This window comes from Prunus dulcis, chromosome 1 (assembly GCF_902201215.1).
Source record: "Prunus dulcis chromosome 1, ALMONDv2, whole genome shotgun sequence".
NCBI classification, from domain to species: Eukaryota; Viridiplantae; Streptophyta; class Magnoliopsida; order Rosales; family Rosaceae; genus Prunus; species Prunus dulcis.
In genome coordinates, this window is record NC_047650.1 from 28,451,160 (window position 1) to 28,473,621 (window position 22,462).

General features: G+C 38.2%; 5 protein-coding genes across 7 annotated transcripts; 3 read left to right on the forward strand and 2 right to left on the reverse strand.

Moving 5' to 3' along the window:
- Positions 1 to 623: 623 nt before the first annotated feature.
- Positions 624 to 6,849, forward strand: LOC117636539 (65-kDa microtubule-associated protein 6-like). 2 transcript variants are annotated; one of them, XM_034371084.1, is made up of 12 exons: positions 624 to 1,432; positions 2,570 to 2,773; positions 3,330 to 3,596; positions 4,063 to 4,278; positions 4,357 to 4,512; positions 4,590 to 4,749; positions 4,859 to 5,010; positions 5,261 to 5,348; positions 5,423 to 5,496; positions 5,579 to 5,653; positions 5,839 to 6,192; positions 6,423 to 6,849. In XM_034371084.1, the coding sequence occupies exons 1-11, from the start codon at positions 1,358 to 1,360 to the stop codon at positions 6,172 to 6,174; spliced, it is 1,803 nt and encodes a 600-aa protein (XP_034226975.1). In that variant the 5' UTR covers positions 624 to 1,357; the 3' UTR covers positions 6,175 to 6,192; positions 6,423 to 6,849. The 2 variants fall into 2 exon arrangements, with proteins under 2 accessions (XP_034226975.1, XP_034226981.1); XM_034371090.1 differs by lacking the exon at positions 624 to 1,432 and adding an exon at positions 1,502 to 1,741.
- Positions 6,850 to 7,667: 818 nt separating this feature from the next.
- Positions 7,668 to 12,717, forward strand: LOC117623766 (IAA-alanine resistance protein 1). Its single transcript, XM_034354739.1, has 11 exons — positions 7,668 to 8,416; positions 8,977 to 9,060; positions 9,190 to 9,239; positions 9,823 to 9,874; positions 9,951 to 10,070; positions 10,578 to 10,855; positions 11,067 to 11,207; positions 11,308 to 11,415; positions 11,858 to 11,959; positions 12,051 to 12,095; positions 12,189 to 12,717. Exons 1-11 carry the CDS (start codon positions 8,104 to 8,106, stop codon positions 12,342 to 12,344), a joined length of 1,449 nt encoding a protein of 482 aa, XP_034210630.1. The 5' UTR covers positions 7,668 to 8,103; the 3' UTR covers positions 12,345 to 12,717.
- Positions 12,718 to 13,233: 516 nt separating this feature from the next.
- On the reverse strand, positions 13,234 to 14,661 carry LOC117623784. 2 transcript variants are annotated; one of them, XM_034354771.1, is made up of 3 exons: positions 14,535 to 14,661; positions 14,175 to 14,378; positions 13,234 to 13,666 (listed from the first exon to the last, which is right to left on the reverse strand). In XM_034354771.1, the coding sequence occupies exons 1-3, from the start codon at positions 14,574 to 14,576 to the stop codon at positions 13,373 to 13,375; spliced, it is 540 nt and encodes a 179-aa protein (XP_034210662.1). In that variant the 5' UTR covers positions 14,577 to 14,661; the 3' UTR covers positions 13,234 to 13,372. The 2 variants fall into 2 exon arrangements, with proteins under 2 accessions (XP_034210662.1, XP_034210654.1); XM_034354763.1 differs by having other exon boundaries at positions 13,234 to 13,699.
- A 1,804-nt stretch (positions 14,662 to 16,465) lies between these two features.
- Positions 16,466 to 18,000, forward strand: LOC117623775 (putative clathrin assembly protein At1g25240). Its single transcript, XM_034354750.1, has one exon. The coding sequence runs from the start codon at positions 16,490 to 16,492 to the stop codon at positions 17,822 to 17,824; it is 1,335 nt and encodes a 444-aa protein (XP_034210641.1). The 5' UTR covers positions 16,466 to 16,489; the 3' UTR covers positions 17,825 to 18,000.
- Positions 18,001 to 20,127: 2,127 nt separating this feature from the next.
- On the reverse strand, positions 20,128 to 22,312 carry LOC117615442 (protein BASIC PENTACYSTEINE2-like). Its single transcript, XM_034344521.1, has 2 exons — positions 22,041 to 22,312; positions 20,128 to 21,275 (listed from the first exon to the last, which is right to left on the reverse strand). The coding sequence occupies exon 2, from the start codon at positions 21,268 to 21,270 to the stop codon at positions 20,434 to 20,436; it is 837 nt and encodes a 278-aa protein (XP_034200412.1). The 5' UTR covers positions 21,271 to 21,275; positions 22,041 to 22,312; the 3' UTR covers positions 20,128 to 20,433.
- Between the last annotated feature and the right edge of the window lie 150 nt (positions 22,313 to 22,462).

Genomic DNA, 22,462 nt, shown 5'->3' on the forward strand with positions numbered 1-22,462 from the left:
CTGGTATATGTAAAGCTTTCCACATTATAAACATTTTAAAGATAAGGTGTGCTTGTTCAAATATCTTGCTTGCTTGCTTACCTTCTTCTTTGCCTGTAATTCAAGCAATATTCTGAAGCCATTACTGGAAGTCTGGAAACCATCAATTTATAGGCTAAATATATATCAAGGAAGAAGTTTCCAAGAGCAATATTGCATCTGCTTTATTTTATTTGAAAGAAAAGAAATTACCATGGTGCTGACCAGCTGCAGAAAACAATATACAACTACATATCATTTTCATGTGTACAAGGAATGTTCAAAAGTTATATAGGTCTGTGTTTCATAAATAAATAAAGAGGAGGGAATTAAAATGTCAAATATCAGCATCTTTTAGATTTTTTTATTTTTTATTTTTATTTTTTATTTTTATGGATTAAAACTTAACATCACACACAGCTGTTATGATCTGAGTTGAGTCACTGTGGAGTTTGCACTCATCCCGCCACCACGCGCCTGTGCCCCATGAATTTCCAATTCCTGTTTCTGTCTGGAAACTAAACTCCACGCGCAGAAACAGATGCACTGCTTTCTCCCTCCTACTGTCTCACATGAGTCACTTCCATAGAGAAAGAGAGAGAGACAGAGAGAAGAATTAAAGTACATATAAAAAATGAAAAAAGAGAAACCCAAGAAATAATTTAGGCTAATGTGGCGCGCGCAGGATCAGATCCACCTGCTACACTTCGCATTTTAGTCTAACCTCAAGCCCATAGATGGTCATCTTCTTTGTTATTTAATAATTGCTTTTGGTTTTCTTTTTTGCTTATTACTAAATAGTAAGTCCATTGCCAATAATTTTCTCTTTCTTGCACTAAAGTCTGAATCTTTACCCTAATCATTTCTCCCTCTCTCTGTTGTTTATTTTTTCTTTTCTTTTATGTTCCGTTCCGTTCAAATCCCATCTCCGAGATCCTTTGCTTCTTCTCATTCTTTCACATTTTCTTGAAAATTTTAAAAAAGAAAAAAAAAAAAATAGATAAAGGAACTAGCTTGGTAGTAAAGACTGAAGGGAAGGCTTCAGATCTAGGAGAGCTAAGGTTGTTTGAGGCAATGGAGACATGCCCAAGTCCGTCTTGGTCTCTTGGTCTCTCTTTGACTTGAGAAACACTTATTAATACCTCTCTCTTTTACTCTCTTCCTTCTTGCTTTTCTTTTCTGTAAGCCTTTTCATTTGACCTCTGCATCTTCCAACCTCTGCTTCATTTTTGTTGGGTTCTCTTGGTTTATTGGGTACTTCAAAGCCCACCAAGAAACTTGCTTCTACTTCAATTTCTAGAGAGAGAAACAGAAAGTAAGTGAGAGAGATCTGTGGAAAATGCTGGCTCTTGGAAGTCCTACCATCAGAGTCCGTACAAGCACCAACTGCAATGTTTTACTCAAAGAGCTTCAGGTCTTTCTCTGTTTTGGTTTCTTGTTCCCTCTAAAGAGTAAAAGCTTGAACTTTTTTTTGTTCTCTAGGAAGATAGCGTGTGGGTTCTTCTTCTTCTGCTGTTGTATGGAAATTTGCTTTTTTCATTATGGGGTTTTCAGCAACTTTAAGTTGTGTTGCTCTATAAAAAAGAAAGCAGTGATTATTTCTCTAAAATGTGTCATAATGAGTCTAAGTGGAGCTATAAATTAGGCTTTGTTTTGGTTATTTGAAGTAGAAAAGAAAGTACATGTCTTTGCACCTTTTTTGAGTTAAAAAGTTCCGTAGGAGGTGATCTGTTCACCATAGTTTTCAAACTCAGTTTCTCTTTTTTCGTTACTGTGGTAGATTGAGCATGGTTTCTATAAAACATGTGTTCGAATAATTTAGTGGCTTCTTATGTTATATTTCTATTTTTTTCTTCAACTGGATTTCTCCAGTTTCTGCATTTTTCTTGAATTTCTTTGTAAAATCATGCCAAATTTGATGGGTTATCTGTTTTGTACTGATTGTCTTGTTTCTTTTGTGCGTTTGAAAAACGGGGTCTTCCTGAATTGTAAAGTTCCAGAACAATGTGTTTGTTTTGCTATCTTTATTTCAATCGGATTTTTGGACCAGTTTTCTGTTCACTTCTTTCTCTTCCTCTTTTGGTATTTGGTTTCTCCTAATGCGAAGTGGGGTATGACCGTATGAGATTTGACTTTCGTTTGGTTATTTTGGATTGTTTTAGACTTTTTTTTCTTGCAAAATGTTCAATTGTTATTACCAGTTGATATAAATTTAGGTTATTGATTTTTATTTTCAACTTTCCATAGTTAAGCATTATTTCTTTCTCCATCTCAATTTTTTTTCTTTCTGATCTGTTTCTGCTATGCAATTTTTGATGTTGAATGGTTCGTGGGAGGAAAAGAAGGATGCATGGTGTTTTAATTTCTGATTCAATTTGATTTACCTGTCAGCAGTTGGTTACTCTATGTCAAATAAAATGTTTGTGACCCCATTTATATGTTGCAAGTTTGTCAATCTCTCCTTGTTGCAAAGGAGAAAGATAATTTAATCCACTGATTCACGTTTCAACAATAACTGTTTTTGTGTTTGGCCTTTTTTTTATGACTGCAGCAAATATGGAATGACATTGGTGAGAGCGAAGCAGAACAAGACCGCATGCTGTTGGAGTTGGAGAGGGAATGCTTAGATGTTTACAGGAGGAAGGTTGATGAAGCTGCCAATGCCAAGGCACGCCTTCATCAGTCTGTTGCAGCCAAAGAAGCTGAGCTTGCAACTCTAATGGCTACTTTGGGGGAACTCAATATTGATTCACCGGTAAGGAATCCATTGTAACTTTGTTATGGTGGAAATGATGATTTATTGACCATTGTTCCGATTCCTCCTTGAATTGTGCTCTACCAATTTAAACCTGCATGGCTTCTGTTTAGTAGTGATTCTATATATCAGTCCAGAATTATATGTTTTTAATTCCTAGGTCATCAGATGTAGGCAAGAATGATAACTAGTCATGAATTGGCATGAAATTGGCAGGAAATATCGCGTCCTGTTTGGTGCCCAAATAATCATATTCCATCTCCAGTTACTGTTTCAAAATTGGTAGTGATGTAGAATTGATTCCCATCACTTAATGTCATGTATAGACTTTATCTGGTTGATGATGCATTTGTTTCTTCCAATTTTTCTGTTCCATGATGTGTTTCCCAGGCTTTTAGAAGCTTCCATTCTTTGTCTCATACAATTATGTAGATGTGCACATACACATACGTGTTTTCATGTTGGATGTATATGCTGCAAGGTTTTCTTACATAAACAAAGTACAAACCAATTTTTTTTTTAAGTTGGTCATCCGATTCTTTTTTAAATTTTACAGATACAGAGGGAGAAGAGATCAAATTCATTGAAAGAGAAACTTGCATCTGTGGCACCACTTGTGGAAGATCTAAGAGTGAAGAAAGAGGAAAGAATGAAGCAATTTTCAGATATAAAGGCTCAAATTGAGAAGATCAGTGGGGAGATATCCGGATACAACCATCTCAACAATGCTCCAGTCAGTTCGTTAACCCTGGATGAACAAGACCTATCAGTGAGAAAGCTAACTGAATATCAAGCACATCTTCACACTCTTCAAAAAGAGAAGGTAATTATATTATGATATGAATTCGCTCTCCAAGTTACGTGTGGCTGCTTGAAATATAATGAGTTGTGACACCCTGGTTCAATGGTTACCATGTAATTGCAGTTATAAGTCTCTGCAAATGAAATTTAGCCAGATTGCTAAAGTTGGGGAATATTGATAAAATTCTTAGTCTGAAGTGTCAATAAGAATAGTGACCTCATTCGCAGACATTTCCAGGAGGTTACAGCTCCATTGTTGTTAGCTAAGGATCATATTTGGCTTTGAACATAATTGAAGCTGAAGTGACTGTTACTTTCTGATAATACATTGTGGGTTAATTCTGATAAGTTATAACCAAAATTTGTTGGATAAAAAGAAAGTTGTCATAGATAAGAAATTGTTTGCATTACTAGATGCCTTGCACTGATGTGGATTGCATTAGTTTCTTATATTTTTTGATAAGTTGAGTATACTTCTGTTTTGGCAGTCTGACCGCCTTCATAAGGTTTTGGAATGTGTAAATGAGGTTCATTCTCTTTGCGGTGTGCTTGGCTTGGATTTTGGTCAGACTGTAAGTGAAGTGGATCCTAGTTTGCACAGGACAAGCATAGAACAGTCCACAAACATCAGCAATAGCACATTTGAAGGCCTAGAACAGACCATTCAGAAGTTGAAAACAGAAAGGAAAGCTCGAATCCAGAAGGTAAATTGCTGATCCTACTGTAAAAGTCTTTTGATTCTGACTTTGGAATCACAAGTATAACCCTTTTCCAAAATGCAGCTAAAAGATATTGTAGCGTCACTCCTTGAACTTTGGAATTTGATGGACTCATCAAGAGAAGAAAGAAGTAAATTTTCAAGAATTACTTTAATTCTTGGAAATTCAGAACCAGAAATTACAGAACCAGGCTTTCTTTCAACAGATATTATTGAACAGGTTGGATAGCAATCTCATTATCTTTTCATTTTAATTCGTTGAAAGTTGAAAGTAAACATTCTTCTCCTCTTTGACAGGCATCGGCAGAAGTGGAAAGACTCACTGAATTGAAAGCAAGCAGAATGAAAGAACTTGTTATGAAAAGGAGGTCAGAATTGGAGGAAATGTGCAGAATGGCTCATATTGAACCTGATACAAGTACATCTGCTGAGAAATCAAATGCATTGATAGATTCTGGTATGAATCTTCACGCAGTCTTAAAGCCAGTTAATTAGATGCTTTTATGTTAAAATATATTGGCAAGGAAAATATATGAATTTGTATAAAAGATCTTGTTTTTGTTCAGGTCTCGTAGATCCATCTGAACTTCTGGCGAACATAGAAGCACAGATAGTCAAAGCTAAAGAAGAGGCTCTGAGCCGGAAAGAAATAATGGATAGGATAGATCGGTGGCTATTTGCATGTGAAGAGGAAAATTGGCTTGAAGACTACAATCAAGTAAGCTTTGAGAAGTTCTGGTAGTTTTCAACATTTCATGATATGAGAAGGGAATCATACTTAGGAATTTATGATTTATTCTCTCTCTGGCTGTTTTACTTATTCTACTTCACTTCATCTTGTTTAACATTCTTTTGAAGTTAAACTTTGATTCTTGTACATAAACAAGAATCCATCTTTAATATGCCATGGTTGATTACTAGGGCTTCTAGTTTGTACACTTTTTTGAAAATTTCTTATTGAATTCCAGGATGAGAACCGGTACAGTGCAGGGAGAGGTGCTCACATTAACCTTAAACGGGCAGAACGAGCTAGAGTGACTGTTAACAAAATTCCAGGTATTGTTTTCTCTAGAAATTACTCCTTTATCTGAGGATTCAACACTGGTATAGCTAACGAGTTCTCTTTCCAGCAATTGTTGACAATTTGATAAACAAAACGCTGGCCTGGGAAGATGAGAAAAAGATGTTATTCCTTTATGATGGGGTGAGTTACTTTGCAACAAAAGTTCTTGGATGTGTTTTTCTGTGATGTCCGCTCTCTTTAACTTTAATAGCAATATTTGCAGGCACGACTGGTGTCGATACTGGAGGATTACAAAGTGAGTAGGCAGCAAAAGGAAGAGGAGAAGAAGAGATCTAGGGTAATTTAACTAAACTGTTGTCATCAATGGTATGACATTAAAGTAGACAACAATTACTGGGAGCCCGTATTGGCCGGGAGCTAGAACCACAGAAACTGGCGTAGTTTCTTTTGTTTAACGTATGGCCTAACTTTGTTTTGAAATGATCTTATGGATGATATCTTTAACATTCTTTTCATTTATAGGACCAAAAGAAGCTCCAAGATCTGCTCCTCACAGAAAAAGAAGCCATGTATGGGTCTAGACCTAGTCCTAGAAAAAGTACCAGCTTTAGGAAGCCAAATGGATATCGCCCAAATGGGAATGGATCAATGACTCCTACACCTCGTCGGAATTCAGTTGGCAGTGGAACTCCTGAGCTCTTAACACCCCGATCTTACTCTGGGCGGCAAAATGGATATTTCAAGGAAATGAGAAGATTGTCTACTACACCACTGAACTTTGTGGCCGTATCAAAAGAAGATACAATGTCATATGCGTCTGTTTGTGGTTCTGTGCTGGGATCGCCCCCTCATGATTGATCTTAATTATTGGAAATGGTAATGTTTTGTTATCTTCAACTTTCCCCACTGTTTATGCTGTTGATATTTTATGCCATCACTCTAGTGAATGTTCTAATAGAAATTCTTGCAATTGCACTCTACATATGCAATCTCAAAAGTTATGTGTTGGCAACAAATATTTTGCTCCCACGGCGATCTCCACATTTGCTTTAATCTTGTTCTTGAGTTTATCTGATTAGACCTGGAATTTGGTGGTATTCTTGCAGGAACAGGAAGCTGTTACAGGCTAGACGAACTTACACTCACTTAAAGCAGCAGAAACCTTGTGAATATGGAGGGGGTTACTAGTTTATGATTGTAATTTGTTAGGATTACATGGAAAGAGAGGTGACGACTCTGCTAGGTAATAGGTCTTGGAATTACTCGTTAACTTTAGGACTTGCAAGTCAATATAGAGGAACTAAATATGGGAGTGTTATAGTAGTGTTGTTGACCATGTCCTTTGTGGATTTTGCTTGTGTTTCACGGTTTCACGTGTATATATGGAGCTCCGCTTTGGTGGCTACCATTACCCATTTCATGTGGGTGAATCTGGTATATTTGGAAGATATGGATGTTTGTAGAATCTTAGTAGTGATGCTGCTCCTGGAAAAGAAATAGTGAAGAAATCTGTGATCTCTGCAATTTGTTCAACGTCTCGCTACCCAAAGCAAAGCAAACCCTTGGAATCTGTATGCAGTGAACATGCTTTTCTGTTTGTTCTTGTTCAACTTTTTGGTTGGCCGTTATACCAAAACCTTAATTGAACATACGAAACCAAAGCCACCCATGATGAAGAATGAGCGAATATCTGCCAAGCGAGCATTTTCATAAGTAACCGTCTCTCGTGGTAGGGTAGGATATAGGATCACGTACAACCTTCGAATCATGTCCTTTACCCTTTGTTTGGATAAGGGAAAATAACTCAAAATTTAACTAAAAGTCGGGAATTTAAGAGGAGAAATTGACAATTCTCTTGTTTAGCAACTTAAGCATGGAATTTATTAAATGAAGCGAGGCAAAAAACAGTGGAAATTGGGGCATCAAATTCTCGAGTTTAATTTCCATCATTATAGGCGTCATTTATAATTTTTATAGTGCCATTTACAAAATTCTGTCGTTTACAAAATTTGAGATACATAAATCCAAATAATAAAATCTTTAATTATCAAAAATTTAAATGATGAAAATTTAAATTTCGTTATTTTAAAATTCTATGCAATTTTCAATTACTTCATTCATAGGGGTTAGTGCTTCTCAGCTTACTAGGTTTGAGTTAGGAAATTGTTAACTTGTTTGTGAAATAAATAAAATTATTATCTTTTTGTGAATGTAATTCAACCAAATCAAACACCATCCAGCAACTCACAAGTTGTGTTAAAAGACAAAAGGGCAAAAAATGGAGAGATTCGTTTCTGAGAATTACTTGCCTACTTTAGCACACTAAAAACTGAAACGAAATAATCACGGTAAGTTGTGGGCTTGCTTAGCGGCCAATCTAGTAGTAGCAGACAGCAGAGAGTAGAGAGTGCGTGTAAAAGAAGAGAGACTTTCCCGAGGGGAGCGAGTGAGAGAGAAAGGCCAGTGGGCTGTCAGAATCTTCTTTTGGGACTCCGAGAGAACAAAAACGGAAAATAGAAAAAGAAAAAAAAAAAAGGCCAAAAAGAAGAAAAAGAAATAAAAGAGCGGAATGGATGTGGTGACATTCGGTATTATAATCGGCATAATCGTGCTTTTCTTTGCTGCTGTTTGTTTTATCACCATCGAAGGAACCTGCAAACGCCGTCCTACTTAGTCTCCACTCTCCGCCCAAACAGCTCCTTAAACCCCACAGTCTTTAACGGCGACCTTAAATTTTGATAGGTACAATAAAACCGACCTTAACCGACAACTGGGTTTTCTCAGAAAATGGCGTTTTGTACGAAAGGTACGGTCTTGGTTGTTGCTTTGGTTCTTGGGCTCTGTTTGGATCTGAGTTTTGCTTCTGGGTCTTGTGCATCGGCGGCTCACGAGTCTCCTCACCACCACCACCAGTGCGATCATGGGCATGACCACGACCACGACCACGACCACCACGGGGAGAGCTTGTTGGGGTCAAAGCTTCCTGAGGAATTGGCTGAGGAGGAGGATATGAAATTGTACGGATTTGGATTTGATCAACATGGCCAGGATCATGGTCATGATCACGAGCATTTTGGTGCTTTGCAGCTCTCAGTTACCGGTATTTCTTTTCATTTTTAATTACGTTAGCTGGACTTATATTTACGGTGAATTTTTATTTTGTTTTTATTTTCTGGGTCTTGTTCAGAAACTTGTATAATGTGTGGAAGCACTTGATTGTTTTTGCATTACACTACTGCTTGATTGCTAAGAAAGTGCATGAAACAAATTGAAAATTTTGAAGAAGCCATTTGGTGAGTACAGCAAATTTTCGGTTACATGCACATTGGAGGATAGAGGATGAGATGGTGACAAATTTCCCAAGGGAGTAAGAGTCCATTATTAACATGGAACAAAATGTAACCAGCATAGAGCACAGAGAGAGCTCTTGATTTTGTCTGTGTACCACATTGTGTACCACCTCTCTAATAGAAGTAGGTTCCATTGGATAGGTGGACTCTACCTCCATTAGAGAGGTGGTACACAATGTGGTCTTCCTAGCATTACTCATAACCATAATACTTGCTTCAGTTCTTTCTTATGTGTTGTGTCACACCAAAGGAACTGATTTCAAATGTGTGAGCCTGAAAGCTTATTCTTATTTCTTATTTATTTTTGTAGGTCTCTGGTTTCATTCCTTGGGCTGCTCGCTTTTGGTGAGTATGGCTTCCCTTATTTGCCTGATTATCTTGCCAGTAATATTCGGTAAGTGACTTATGTGTTACTTATAAATTCTTATTGACTTCAGCATTGACTTTTCCCTAATTAAGTGATACATTTTGCTTCAAGAAGCCTGTCCCAATGACCAACACTGAATTTATTGCATTATTGCAGTACAGGGGAAACCATCCAAGGCAGTTGTTGATTCGTTGGCTTTATTTGGGGTCAGATTCTTCAGCCCTGTTTATTTAATAGAATAGTCAAATTTGATATGGTTTACATCTCTTGAGTACCTATTTAATACGTCTACTCTAAGTTACTTACTGCTTCTCCTGCTTATCTCTTCTTTTCTTTACTAGTGTTTCTGTCCGAACTTTAAATTATGAGTCACATTCAGATTTGCACAACTTTCTATTTCAAATTTTCGATATTTTCCTGTTGACCTTTATAGTTCTACTTTTGAAGGTTCAAGTGATATTTCTTTCTTCATATCTGCATAATGTTTAATTGGGTGTTGTTATCTGTGCTAAGATTGTCAGCAATTCAAAATCAGAAATTTAGGCTTTGTGAAGTATTTCTCTATAATTATATAGAACTTGACCATTGCGTTAGCTCTTTCATTGAAGTAACTGAGTACATATATTGGTGGTTTTTGGAAGTTCGTTCACTGTTTTACCTAGGTCTGAACATAGCATAGAATCTTGAAGTCAATTCCTGGCCTGATTGCTGTCTAAGTTGCCTAAAATGTAGATTGCTAAATGAAATGGGAATGGGAATTTGATAATGGAATTTGAATTTCATTTGCAGGCTGGAGCTATGTTAGGGGATGCTTTCCTTCATCAATTACCACATGCTTTTGGTTTGTCATTAATCCAATATTACATTAATTTTTATACTTTAATTGTCTGTTACCCTGAATCTAATATTTGTTGCAGGTGGAGGACACTCCAGCTCACATGACGACCATGTAGGCCATTCCCATCATGATCATATTGGACATGAGCATTCACATTCACATTCTTTGAAAGATCTTTCTGTAGGATTATCCATCCTGGGTTAGTACTGTCTTAACCATGCTTCTCTGTGTGTCTGCATGAATACATGTCTGTCAGCGCACAGATGTGCTTACCTATGCGTCTGTGGGCATGTTCATGGTTCTTTGTGCGCATGTGTCTGCTATATACTAGTGCTTTCTGACATGATATTTGAAACTGGTCTGCATTCCCATACTAACATAGAAGGTGAAAGAAAAAAAAGAATAAAGGAGACAGCTGGTGATTTCTATACTGGGTTTTATATGATTCTTAATTGGTTCGACTTATTAATTCAGTTTTAAAAATTGAGTTGGCATGTATTCTATAAATTTCTGTTTATGGTTTATTTGATACTTTTGTCTTTGTAGAATTTCCATCAAAATCTCTACCCCTGCTAGAAAATGAAGGAAATTTTTTGTCTTGTTTGCTGCCATTTTTTTTAACCAGTGAAAAAAAAAAACAGAAGACATGGGAAAAAGTTTTCTTTGGACACTATTCAATGCCTTATTACCATATTTGTTGTTGCAGCGGGAATTGTATTATTTCTTCTGGTAGAAAAGTTGGTGAGGTATGTTGAGGAAAACTCTGGAGGAAGTAGTGCATGGAGTCATGGTCATCATCACCATCATCATAAGACCAACAAGAAATTGAAAGATGATAATGATTCTCATGATGACTTGCAGTCAGAATCTTCCAGTGGAAAAGATGGAAGGAAGCTGAAGATGTCATCTGAAGAAGAGGCGGCAGCTGAAGTTTCAAATGATTCTTTGATGGAAAATAATCGACATGACTCTCATATTCGTAAGGTGAGTTAGTTCGCATATTGATTTAGCTTCCAACTTCATAAATTTTGTGTTCCACCTTCGTTCATATGCATCTTGTACAGAAGTATCTGAATAAGCTTTGTGTTGGATAATAAAAATAAAGAAATATCTGAATTCTGTGCCCAATCTAATTTTGTTAATAAAGTTTAATACTTGACTGCAATTGAAGTATTGGCATATTTCCATCCTGCAGAGAAACATTACGACTGGTGATAAACAAGACGTAGCTGCTGCAGATGACTCCAACTGTGATGCTAAGTCCTCAGATGGAGAACCTACTCGATCACCATCAAATCTTGTGTTTGGTTATCTCAATCTCTTCTCTGATGGTGTTGTATGTTTTTCTTCTTATTTGCAATCAAGTTTGTATTTTAAACAAAACGTGGTTCATGATAAACCTTATCGTCTTATTGAAAGATTTGTTGCCACTGCAGCACAATTTTACGGATGGGATGGCTTTAGGAAGTGCTTTTCTGCTTCATGGATCTGTCGGTGGGTGGTCTAGAACACTATTCTTGCTTGCCCACGAGATTCCTCAAGAGGTTTGAGCTCTTTTTTGTTCATTTAATACAAGGGCATCAAAGAGGCAGTGTTTATACTGTATCGAGACATGGTAATCAATTATGTTATGGAAAATAAACATAAGCCCTTTTCATGCAGGAAATGTTGTCTTTGTCTAGTAAGAGAGTGCGTTCCTTTAGGAGTTAATTCAGCAATGTTATTTGTTACTGACTTTTAAGTTTCTCTCAAGTCTGAATTTCGCTATAGGAGTATGGGTGGCAACTTTTTTGGTAGAAGTTTGGTGATCTTTGGATTGGCAGTAATGAGCATATTATCTTGTGCTAAGCATTTAATCCCCATGATGCAAAGTGTCCTCTCCTCCCTGGTCCCCCCAATATGTTGCTGAAAAAGTGTATTAGTAGGATTAGGGCTCATATTATGGTGGGCTGGCTAATATTATAGCGTGATTTACCTTTGTTTCAGGTTGGTGATTTTGGTATTCTTGTAAGGTCTGGTTTCACTGTCTCCAAAGCTCTGTTTTTCAACTTTCTCTCAGCACTTGTGGCACTAGTTGGAACCGCAATGGTAGATTATTATCTCTGCAGTAGGGTTATTCCATTTTAATTAGTATATTCAGTGATTGAAAAAAGAGATTAATCTGTTGCTATTGATGCAGGCTCTGCTTTTGGGCAAGAATCCAGGACAGTCATCTTTGATTGAGGTGACAAGAATCTAGCCCAAGAATGTGTTGTTTGAACATTTGGTTTTCATGATCTCAAGTAAATATATTTTAATTTGTTGAATCTGTTTTCAGGGATTTACAGCTGGTGGATTTATATACATTGCTGTTGCTGGAGTGCTTGCAGAAATGAACAACAATGGCAGCTCATCATTGAAAAGCACGGCATTCCAATTAACTGCATTGATACTCGGCATGGGAGTTGCCCTTTGTATTTCTCTTTTTGAATGAAAGTTGATTTAGAAATTGGGACGCGAAAGTCAATCCAAATGTACTGCACAGGTATAATAGTCAAATTGCAATTATCTCCTTGTCCACCTAATGCCACGGCTGATAATTGTACGGTGAGTGTGGAAAAGGGACAGGTAGATAAAGGAAAGAAGAATGTGGTTAACCTTGCTTCTGTTCGTTCTGGGTAATGTCAGAGGGTGAATTCATGATCTTTACTGACAGCGATCCATACAAGGTGGTGAACATGCTCTTTTTTCCTCCCCTGTATTGGAGAATCAACATGCTTTTTGTTAACTGCCAATTATGAGATTACAGTTGCTCAATATATTTTGCTTTTCCTGATTTGGATTAGCTGGTTTTAGAACTGCACAAATATAAAGCTTGATATTAAAATGACTTTATATATGCCGTGAATCGAAGGATGCGTTCTTTAATGACACAGAAGAAACTGACCATTGTTTATGCTAATTCGTCCTTCAATTAGGGGGCGGTGCTTTTTCCTGAGGCTCTGTTGGACAGCTTAAAAGGTCTTTTTGTTCTTGATTGGCGGCGTAGGAATGCGTGGTTTGAATATAGCTTTTATTTGTTATTGCTTTAAGTTCCGGTTCTGCACATGTTTCCAATTTTTTGCATTCTCTGATGTGCCTTGTGTTGGAGAGAGACTTTCATGCAACGGGTATAATACTTTTTGCTGTCCCGGCCAATAGCGCAATGACAAGCGGGATAATTTTTTCATGTGTCATTGCATTATTGGCTGGGGATAGCAAAACAGTGCTATCTCCGTTACAAGAAAGTTTTTCTGCTTGTGTTGACATTGCCATAGGGACCTACTGAGCAGAGGTCCAGGTGAAGCAAATGCTCAGTGTAATTGCCTAAGTAACAAGAAATAGAATCTGAACATACGCCAATGAAAGTAGAAAAGGTCCATGCTACATTTCAGCTTTCTATATCAGCTACAATATATGTGATCAAGATTCAGGACCATTTTCTCATCACCCAGTAATCAATAATCAATAATAGGTTGTCAATCAAGACTCGAACTTGTCTAACTGCTGAAGCATTTGAAAGATGGTAATGCTCTGGGTTGGGAGAGAAGGAATGGGTGGCATTCGCCTTAGCGGTGATATTATATGGTCGCCGCGGGTGAGAGTGTTGTGATGCCTCTTACGCACTGCTCGAACAGCTGGAGGCGGCTCTGCCACTGCCACCACCATCTGATCCATTCTTGGTTTGCTATAAGTTGCTGCAGCAGCAGATGATACTTCTGTTCTCTTACGCATGGCGCTGCTCTCTGACGACCTTTTCTCCTGCCTTCCTCCATCCTGTAAATGCATTTTACATGAGACAATATCAATCTGCATATGTAACACTACCAAGGGTTACTTATATGCCTCAGAATTTTTGTACAAATTCCATGCATGTAGTTCATCAGTATGTCATAACAAACTCGTAAGATCGACCTATATCTCATATTGGGACAACAAAATAACAAATTTCCTTGCAAATTTCCTACAAAATGTTGAAATGCAATGCTGCTTACATATGTTATTTATATATACATGCAATTCAAAAGCTTATTAGGGTGCTTATTTTCTTACATCAAGATCTACACTAACTAAACGAAAAATATATGGAAAAACAAGTATGAGAAAACGTTCATCATAAAATTGTACATATAATATATATATATATATATATATATATATATATATATATATATATAAGATGAACATTTGATGCTGCATGTGCCACTATACATTTGAAACATTCTCTGGTTTAAGCAAATATGTGTATGTAAGGTGAAATAAATGAATAGTGAAACTTGCTCACATTGATAACAGAAGAGTCGGGCATGGGGCATTTGACAGGGCGATCTTCATCGGGTGGCTCCAAAGGATGTTCTACTGGCCAGAACTGGAAGTCGACTTCAAGCTGCACATGATTATGAGGAGCTTCCATACCACACCCCCAGCTGCTGTGTTGCTGCTTCTCCCTCGTTTCATCTAAAAGAGCAACTTCACTTTCCTCTACTTCCTAATTAAATGGAACAAGATTAAATCAAATTAAATAACAAGATTAATGAATGTACCCCACAAACAGGCACACTCACACACCAAATACATTATTCACAGTGTACGGAATGGAAATCTTTCGAAGAGAGAGAGAGAGAGATAAAGCGAGGGTACTTACAAAATCATCCCCACATGAAAATCCCATAGAGATGTTGTTCATAGTAGTGTTGTTGTTGTTGCATATGCCAGAAAGAGGCAGAGAAATTTTGTGTGTGTGTGTGTCTGAGAGAGAGAGAGAAGGGAAAGATAGAAAAGAGAGCTGAGGGAATGAAAAGTAGGAGTAGGAGTAGGAGTAGTAAGTAGCCTTGTATTGTAGGGGGAGAGAGAGAGAGAGAGGTGGCGGTGTGGGATGGTTTGCACAGTAGAAAGAAAGATTCCCACCATTTTCGTCTTTTTGGATTTCCTCAACGTCCTAACTTTATTTTAACCCTTTTCTTTTCGTTTCTTTATTGGGGGTGGTTTGGGCCCTCCCCTCTCCCCTTCCCCTTAATTGCTGCTCTTTCTCTCTCTCTTCACTTTGTTGCTTTAAAGCAACAGTACGTTCTTTCTCTCTCTCTTTCACTCTGCTTAGTTAAATCCTTTTCTTTTTTTTTAATTAAAAAAAACCCTTACAATCTCCTACTTTGTGCTTTTCATGGGTTTGCAGAACATGAGCAGAGGAAACGTATGAGAGAGAGAGAGAGAGAGAGAGAGAGAGAGAGATGAGCTATGTTGCTTTATTTGCCAAGATCCATATACTATACGAGCAGAAAGCAAACACATTCACACACAGAGACTCACAGGTAGAAAGCACGAGATGCACACTTTAATAAATTTACTAGTAGCTGGCTAGTTAGCCGCTTCATTTGTTCATTCATTTCGATGCAAATTGCAAATTGCAAAAATTTGCAATTTGCTTGTTTTCTAAAAGAAACAAAAAAGCAATTTGCTCCCTCCCTGACTCACAATCTCATCATTTCAAGATTTTGTTGTCTCATCTACTTCTGTTCTGTGACTGTCACTGTCTTATGCATGCATGTTAGTAATAGTACTACATGTTTCTTGATACCATAAGTTGTCACAATTTCTGAATTTGAAATATGAATTAGCTTAGCAGTAATGACCAACTTCATGAATTTTTATCTTTACTTAATCCTGTCAACTTCATCACCTCTTCTCTTCAATTAATCATTTTTCTTGAAAGGAGCTCCAATTAGCCATAATATTTGGGCTTTTACATCCTCTCACTTTACCCAAAACAACAAATAGGATTTGAGCCTTTGCCTCAAATTTGGGCCGAAAGTAAGCCCAATGCTTTATTAAGCTGGATCAGCGACCATAAATCAAAATTTTCTGCAGGCTGAAAAAACAGAGGGCTTGGAATTGAGTCGAGGGTCAAAGCTCACCTCATTTATTTTCTTTTTAATTTATGGATTATATATGAATTGTCTATCGATCCTGAACCTCATCCACTGCCCTCCTCCCCTCCGTTTAACTTTATTATAATTTATAATTATCATCATATCTCCCTCATTGGCCTGTGCTGTAAATGTCCTTTCCTTTGGCTACAAATAAAATAAAAGCGCGTTAGCCCTTTTAATTTAAGGAGCTTCTTCACGGTCATAGACATAGAGAGATAGAGGCAGCCACCAAGGAAGCATAACCAACCTTTGAACAAGTCCAATCCAACAACGCATCAGTAAAAAGAATTTCTGGATGTTTCTTATTCTGGTCCCAATAACAGCTGCTACAGCCTTGGTGCTCTTCTGTTCTTGAGATTCCATCACTCATTTCTTTTTAGGAAAATCACTCAAAAAAGATTTTCATTTCTAATTTACGCACACGTACATACGTGCACCCAATTATAGCTAAAATAGGGAAAATTAAAAGAAGAAGAAAAAACTAAAACAATGTAAGAAAGGACACACACAAAGACACAATTGAAGCAGAGGAGAGAGAGAGAGAGAGAGAGAGAGAGAGCTAAAATAGGGGATTGATTTGCTTGAGAATCTGCCGGGAACCGACCATTTAGAATAGAGTAGGCAAAAACACAGAGAGAGAGAGAGAGAGAGAGAGAGAGAGAGAGAGAGAGAAATGAAAATGAAACTGTGGAAAAAGGCTGCCGGGCTTATCAAAGACCGGAACAGCATATGGGTGGCCAGCATCTCCAGACGGACCTCGTACCGGAACCCGGATCTCGAGGCCATCATCATCAAGGCCACCAGCCACGACGAAACCCACGTCGATTACAAGAACTTCCATAGAGTCTACCAATGGGTTCGCACATCTCCTCTCTACCTCAAGCCCCTCCTTTGGGCTCTCTCTACCCGCATGGCCAAGACTCGCTCTTGGGTTGTCGCTCTCAAAGGCCTCATGCTCATGCACGGCGTTTTCTGTTGCAAAATCCCATCCGTTCAGAAGATTGGCAGGCTGCCTTTTGATCTCTCCAATTTCTCCGACGGCCATTCCAAGTCCGCCAAGATATGGGCTTGTGATGCCCTGGTTCGCGCCTATTTTACATATTTGGACCAAAGATCCGCCTTTTTTAGTACGTTGGTGATCAAGAAGAACAAGGGCGATCAGGAGGAGCCTGCATTGTTGGAAGAGCTCGGGAGATTGCAAAAGTGGCAATCTTTGCTTGACATCCTTCTTCAGATCAAACCAGAGCTGAACTTGACGATCAGCACTCATAACAACAACAACAACAGCAACACCACCACCAACAACAAGGTTTATCTCATTTCCGAAGCCATGATTTGTTTGCTCACAGAGATCTTCGACGTGTATAGCAGGGTTTGCAAAGGGATCGCCCGAACGCTTTTGAAGATATACGCGGCTCCTGGCAAGCAAGAGGCACAGCTAGCGCTTGGGGTTGTTCAGAAGGCAGCAGTTCAAGGAGAGGATCTCTCCTTGTACCTTGAATTTTGCACGGAATTGGGCATCCTCAGCGCCACGGATTGTCCTAAAGTTGAGCAGATTCCGGAAGAAGATATTAGAGACCTCCAACGGATAATCAATGAAGCTTCAGTGAGAAACGAAAACAGAGACGTGAAAAATGGGGTTGTCGATCATGCACAGGAGGAGGAGGAGGAGGACAAGGCCATTGTGATGATGAGACAAAGAGAAAGCAGCAGGGGTAGAAATAAAATAATGGTTTATGATCAGCAGCAAACGGCATCAAAGAGGGCCTTCCAGACAATCATCACAGACAAATGGGAGGTCTTTGAAGAAGATTTGATCAGCTGGGTCAGCGTAGATACGACTGGTTTCTCTGATGTGAGCGGCAATACCACTATTACAACAAGTACACCGAGTAGTGCTGTGGGTGCACAATACAGAAACCCTTTTGCTGCAGCCTCTTCAAATATGATGATACCTTATAATGCACCTGCACATAACCAAGTTCTTCCAGATTTGATTAGTTTCTGACGATTTGTTGTTGTTGGATTAATATTGAAAAGTTTCATTCCCTTGTTCCCCAGCAGCAGCCTTGTCAATACCTGCAGCTCAATCTCTCCCAATTTTTGTGGATCTTATATCCTCCCCCTTGGGCCTCTTACTTATTAATTAATTATCAATAGATGAATTCTAACTTGATTTCTTCCTGACCCTTTTTTCTGCATTCTCCATTCTTCCTTTTCTGTTTTATCTCAAGTCTTAAGTTAATCATCATATTGATATATTATCTGCAGACTGCAGGTAAGGTAACATACACAAAGTCCTGTAGATCATATATAATATGTATTTCCTTAACACAACAGGAAATCACTCTGCCAGAGAATTGTTTAATCAGACAGACATTACAAATTTGTAACAATTAGACCCAATGAACTAGTGTTTTTTTTTCTTCTTGTCTTGGGCCCTCGACAGCTTCTCTCTCATCGTGGAAGTCTTATGTCCTCTGTAACTCAAAATTTGCTAAAAGTTTAGGGTTATATTTTGGCCTTAAGCTTGCTGTGACTAAAGGTATAACCTGCCTTATTATTGAAATGGATGCTGCTGTGGTTGTCCATCTTGTCAAGAATATTGATGGCCTGGCTAACCACCCCTTTTGCTTCCCTGATTAATGCCTGCTGTGCTCTCATGAAAATTTTGATAATTGCACTCTCCTTCATATTTATAGAGAAGGAAATAGTGTGGCTGACGGTTTGGCAAACTGGAGTTACAACTTAGACCTGGGTATCCTTTATTTTGACGAAGCTCCTGCCTGCTTGGATTGGTTCTCTTCTTCTTGATGATATTCTTGGTGTAGCGAAAGCTAGATTAGTTTGTTCTGATTCTTTTTAGTTGTTGTTGTGTTTGGGGTTTATCCCCTCCAGTTTACCAAAAAAAAAATTTGCTAAAAGTAGCCTTCAAAAGTAACAAATGGCCACCATGTAGTTTTGGCATTATTTTGAAACCCGCGTCATTTTCAGATTTCCCCACTATACTAAACTGCATTCACTCCATCTCATCTCTTGCCAATATTCTGAATACATTTCCGAGACAATTATCCACTCCCCTTGGATTTTTGGAATGTACACTTTCTCTTTTAGTAACACGAAAGTATGGAGATAACTTTGAGCTGTCTCGTCTTGCCCAATCTTTTGGCTCAAGTTATGGCCACTAAACTTTTCCCGTCTAAACAACAGATACATTCGCCGGTTTATCAAGAGTACGCCGGTTTACCTTCACCAACTGTCAAGTTGTTAATCACCACCACCATTTTTCACAAACTTTGCATCCATCATCTGGATCACAACACTGACCCCAGATTCAGCTTAAAGTATAATGGGTAGATTTTGGTTCTGGACATTAAAAAGAGAGAGAATCGCTGGAGAAAACTTTGCATCTTAAGTTAACAAACTTTCTTTCGTTTCCATTTCATTTGTTTTGAAACATTCTTAAATGTAGAAGTAGGTTACATCGTTTGCTTAGGAAATAAATATCAGTATTGAAGGGAAACTAACACAACTATCAAATTACAACATGCTCTCTTTGTTGCGCATTATACAATTGAGACCATCTAACCATCGGCAAACAATTTGTAATAAGTTATATATTCTCAAGGTTTCTCTTTTCAACACATCTATAACAAATGCACTACTAACTAACCTAACTAATAAATGCCCTGCTCTTGTGTAATTTTCACTAGTGTCCCTTTAGTCATCTTAACTAATTATCCTATCAACTATGTCCTTGATCACATTAACAAGTTCACTTTAAACCTCTAACTGAAACTATCAGTTTCCTCCCAGAGACACCAGTCAATCAATGTTAGAAACAAAAGTAAAAGATTTGCAAGACACACAGCAAAGTCCACATATTATTAGAGTATTAAACCCCTTTCCTCAACCTTGTCACTTCCCTAATGCCCTATTTCTCTTGCATACACCTATATCACAGCCCTCCACTAATTTCCCTCTCCATTAGTATCACCTTATATATCATCATGTTCCTCTCCAAGCCCCTATAGACAAGAGTTTCCAGGTTCTTCTGTGCCCGACACTGTATCTGTACAACACTAAGAGACATGACACGAATAATAGAGCATCCTAAATCGAATTTAGTAGTTCTACGCCAGAGATGCAATCCACATACAACATAATACTACAACAGAACTAGTCAAATACTTGGGAATATAGGCAATCATCTCAGATTCCCCTTTGATCAGTTCAAGTATTTTGCTAAAAGTTGTGGGAGAATAAGGTAACATTGCATTCCAGTAAAAAGATGAAATGGGTAAAGGAGTATTCAGTGCAAAATATTGAGAGCATTAGATTAAACGGAGATTGTATACTTCCAGAAACAATTCAATAAATGAGAACTCATCCGCACAATCCTGGTGGCCAGAAACTTCGGCCCTTATCACATAAGCCGAAGGGAAAAATAAACAAAAGAACAATTCCAAATTTTAGAAACAAGTATCATCCGTCATGACTGAAAATTGAATGACTACAAAGTATCTGATAGATCTCTGCAAAAGGTCACAGAAATATATACAGGTGAAATAGACCAAATGCAACTGAAGTCCCATTAATGGTACCAACATAGCAACTCTACCTGATTGTGACGAACTTGTTGGTACCATGTCTTGCCCAATGACCCCTCAGATCAATTGGGTTAGCAAAATTATAACCTTCAGCTGCAAGCTTCTCCAACACCTTCTTGAAAGCACCCTGACTCATTTTCCTTCCAGCTATCCTTGCCCCGCGTCGCTTAGTACTCATTGGCAAAGGGTACATAGATACGTTTGTGGTGCAACAAGCAGATTGCCAACCACCACAGCCCCACCTATAACACTGTTGTGGAGCTCCAGTGCATGAGCAGACGGGAATTGGAATACCTGAAATATCCATATTAATCCCGTTTATCACAACATCCAAACTCTTCTTTGCTGGCTTCACACGAGGAACCGAAGGATTGTTATTATCTTTTGGCTTCCTGGGCTTTTTCACTTTTGGGGTTTTTGGTGCACCCCCACCGCCTCTTTTCTTTGATGGGCCACCTTCCTTATTGGCAACTGGCTCTTCTATTCTAGCCACCCTCTCATCCCTTGACGAATCAGGTGGCTGTAAGATCTGCAAGGAGTGAGCTCCTGAAGTTTCTGGCAGAACAGCATAGTTAGGATTGGCAGGCATCATATTGAGAAACTTATCTCTCTGGTTTACCCAACTGTCCCTCATATAGTTCAGTGGAACAGGAGCATCTGATACAACACAATCCCGAGGATGAAAGGCTCCATTGGAGCTAACCATGACTGCGGGATCACGCCCAGGGACAAAAGCTTTTGTGTCGCGCTCTGCCATGCTTGACATGAGCTGCAGGCCAAGATGGCCTTTAAAAGACGGCTCATAATAGCCCCAATTGCGCATGTTCAATGCATCATCATCCATGAGAGCTAGAGATTGAGCAGACAAACAAGCATCGTTATGTTTTGAATTGGCCCATTAATGAAAGTTTTTGAATAACAATAAAAGTTGCCATCGAATAGCCCTCGGAGGCCATGGAAACGAAAAACAAAAGAGATAGGGAGATAGAAACAGAGCATAGCTCAAGCAAATCACAAAATTAGGACCTAGGAGGCAGATGTAAACACAAAATCAGCTGAAAAAAAATGAATCTTCCTATTAAATTAAATATCAAGCATTTGGTTGGCAGCTGATAAAATGAAGGATAACACAAATACTATCGATCCTTCCTAAATGTTTCATTCAGATCCAAAAGAACAAAAATTTAAAATGAACAAAGACCAATTGTGATGAGCATGCAAATATTTTCATCTAATGGCTTATTTCTGAAAAATGAAGATCCTTCCCTATCCAAATAAATAAATATGCGGATTCCAGGATCAAAACTTCTGTGCATTTCCTACACTTTCTCAGCAACCAAACAGAACCCAAGTAAAAAGACCAACACCCAGATCTATATTTCCATCTTAAAGCAAACATAACAGATTAGGGTTTCCGAATCTGATAAATTGGGATCTGAGATCTGTGCACAATAAGGAGAAAAAAATAACAAATTCATAATAATTTTGAAGCTTTCAAATATATAAATATGCACAAGAATGTAAATGGCAGGTTAATAGTACAAGGACCCATATATTCAAATTTTAGAAAGAGAGAGAGATAGTGAGAGAAGAGAGAGGAGAGAGAAAACTTACTTAGGTGGGTGTAAACGGCTCTTTAGGGTTTTGCCCTTCTGGAGAGAGAGAGAGAGAGAGAGAGAGAGAGAGAGGTGAGAGGAGAGAGGAGAGAGGAGAGAGAAACCTGAGAGAGAAAGAGAGAGAAACTTATGAGATAGAGAGAGGAAAGAGGAGAGAGGAGAGAGGAAAGAGGAGAGAGAAAGCCCTAAAATTGAGAAAGAGAGAGAGAGAGAGAGAGAGAAACCTAAATTGGGGTATCTATCAAACTTATAGCTGTCACTTTAAAATAAGGAAAATCTAAAAGGCTGATGGATGGATAAATATATTGATGCATCATATGTTTAACTCAACAGCCGAAGTTTGTAAGGGCAAGTGCCATGTGACAATAATAAAACTCCAATTCTTATCCCTTTCCTTCTTTCTCTCTTTTTATTTTATTA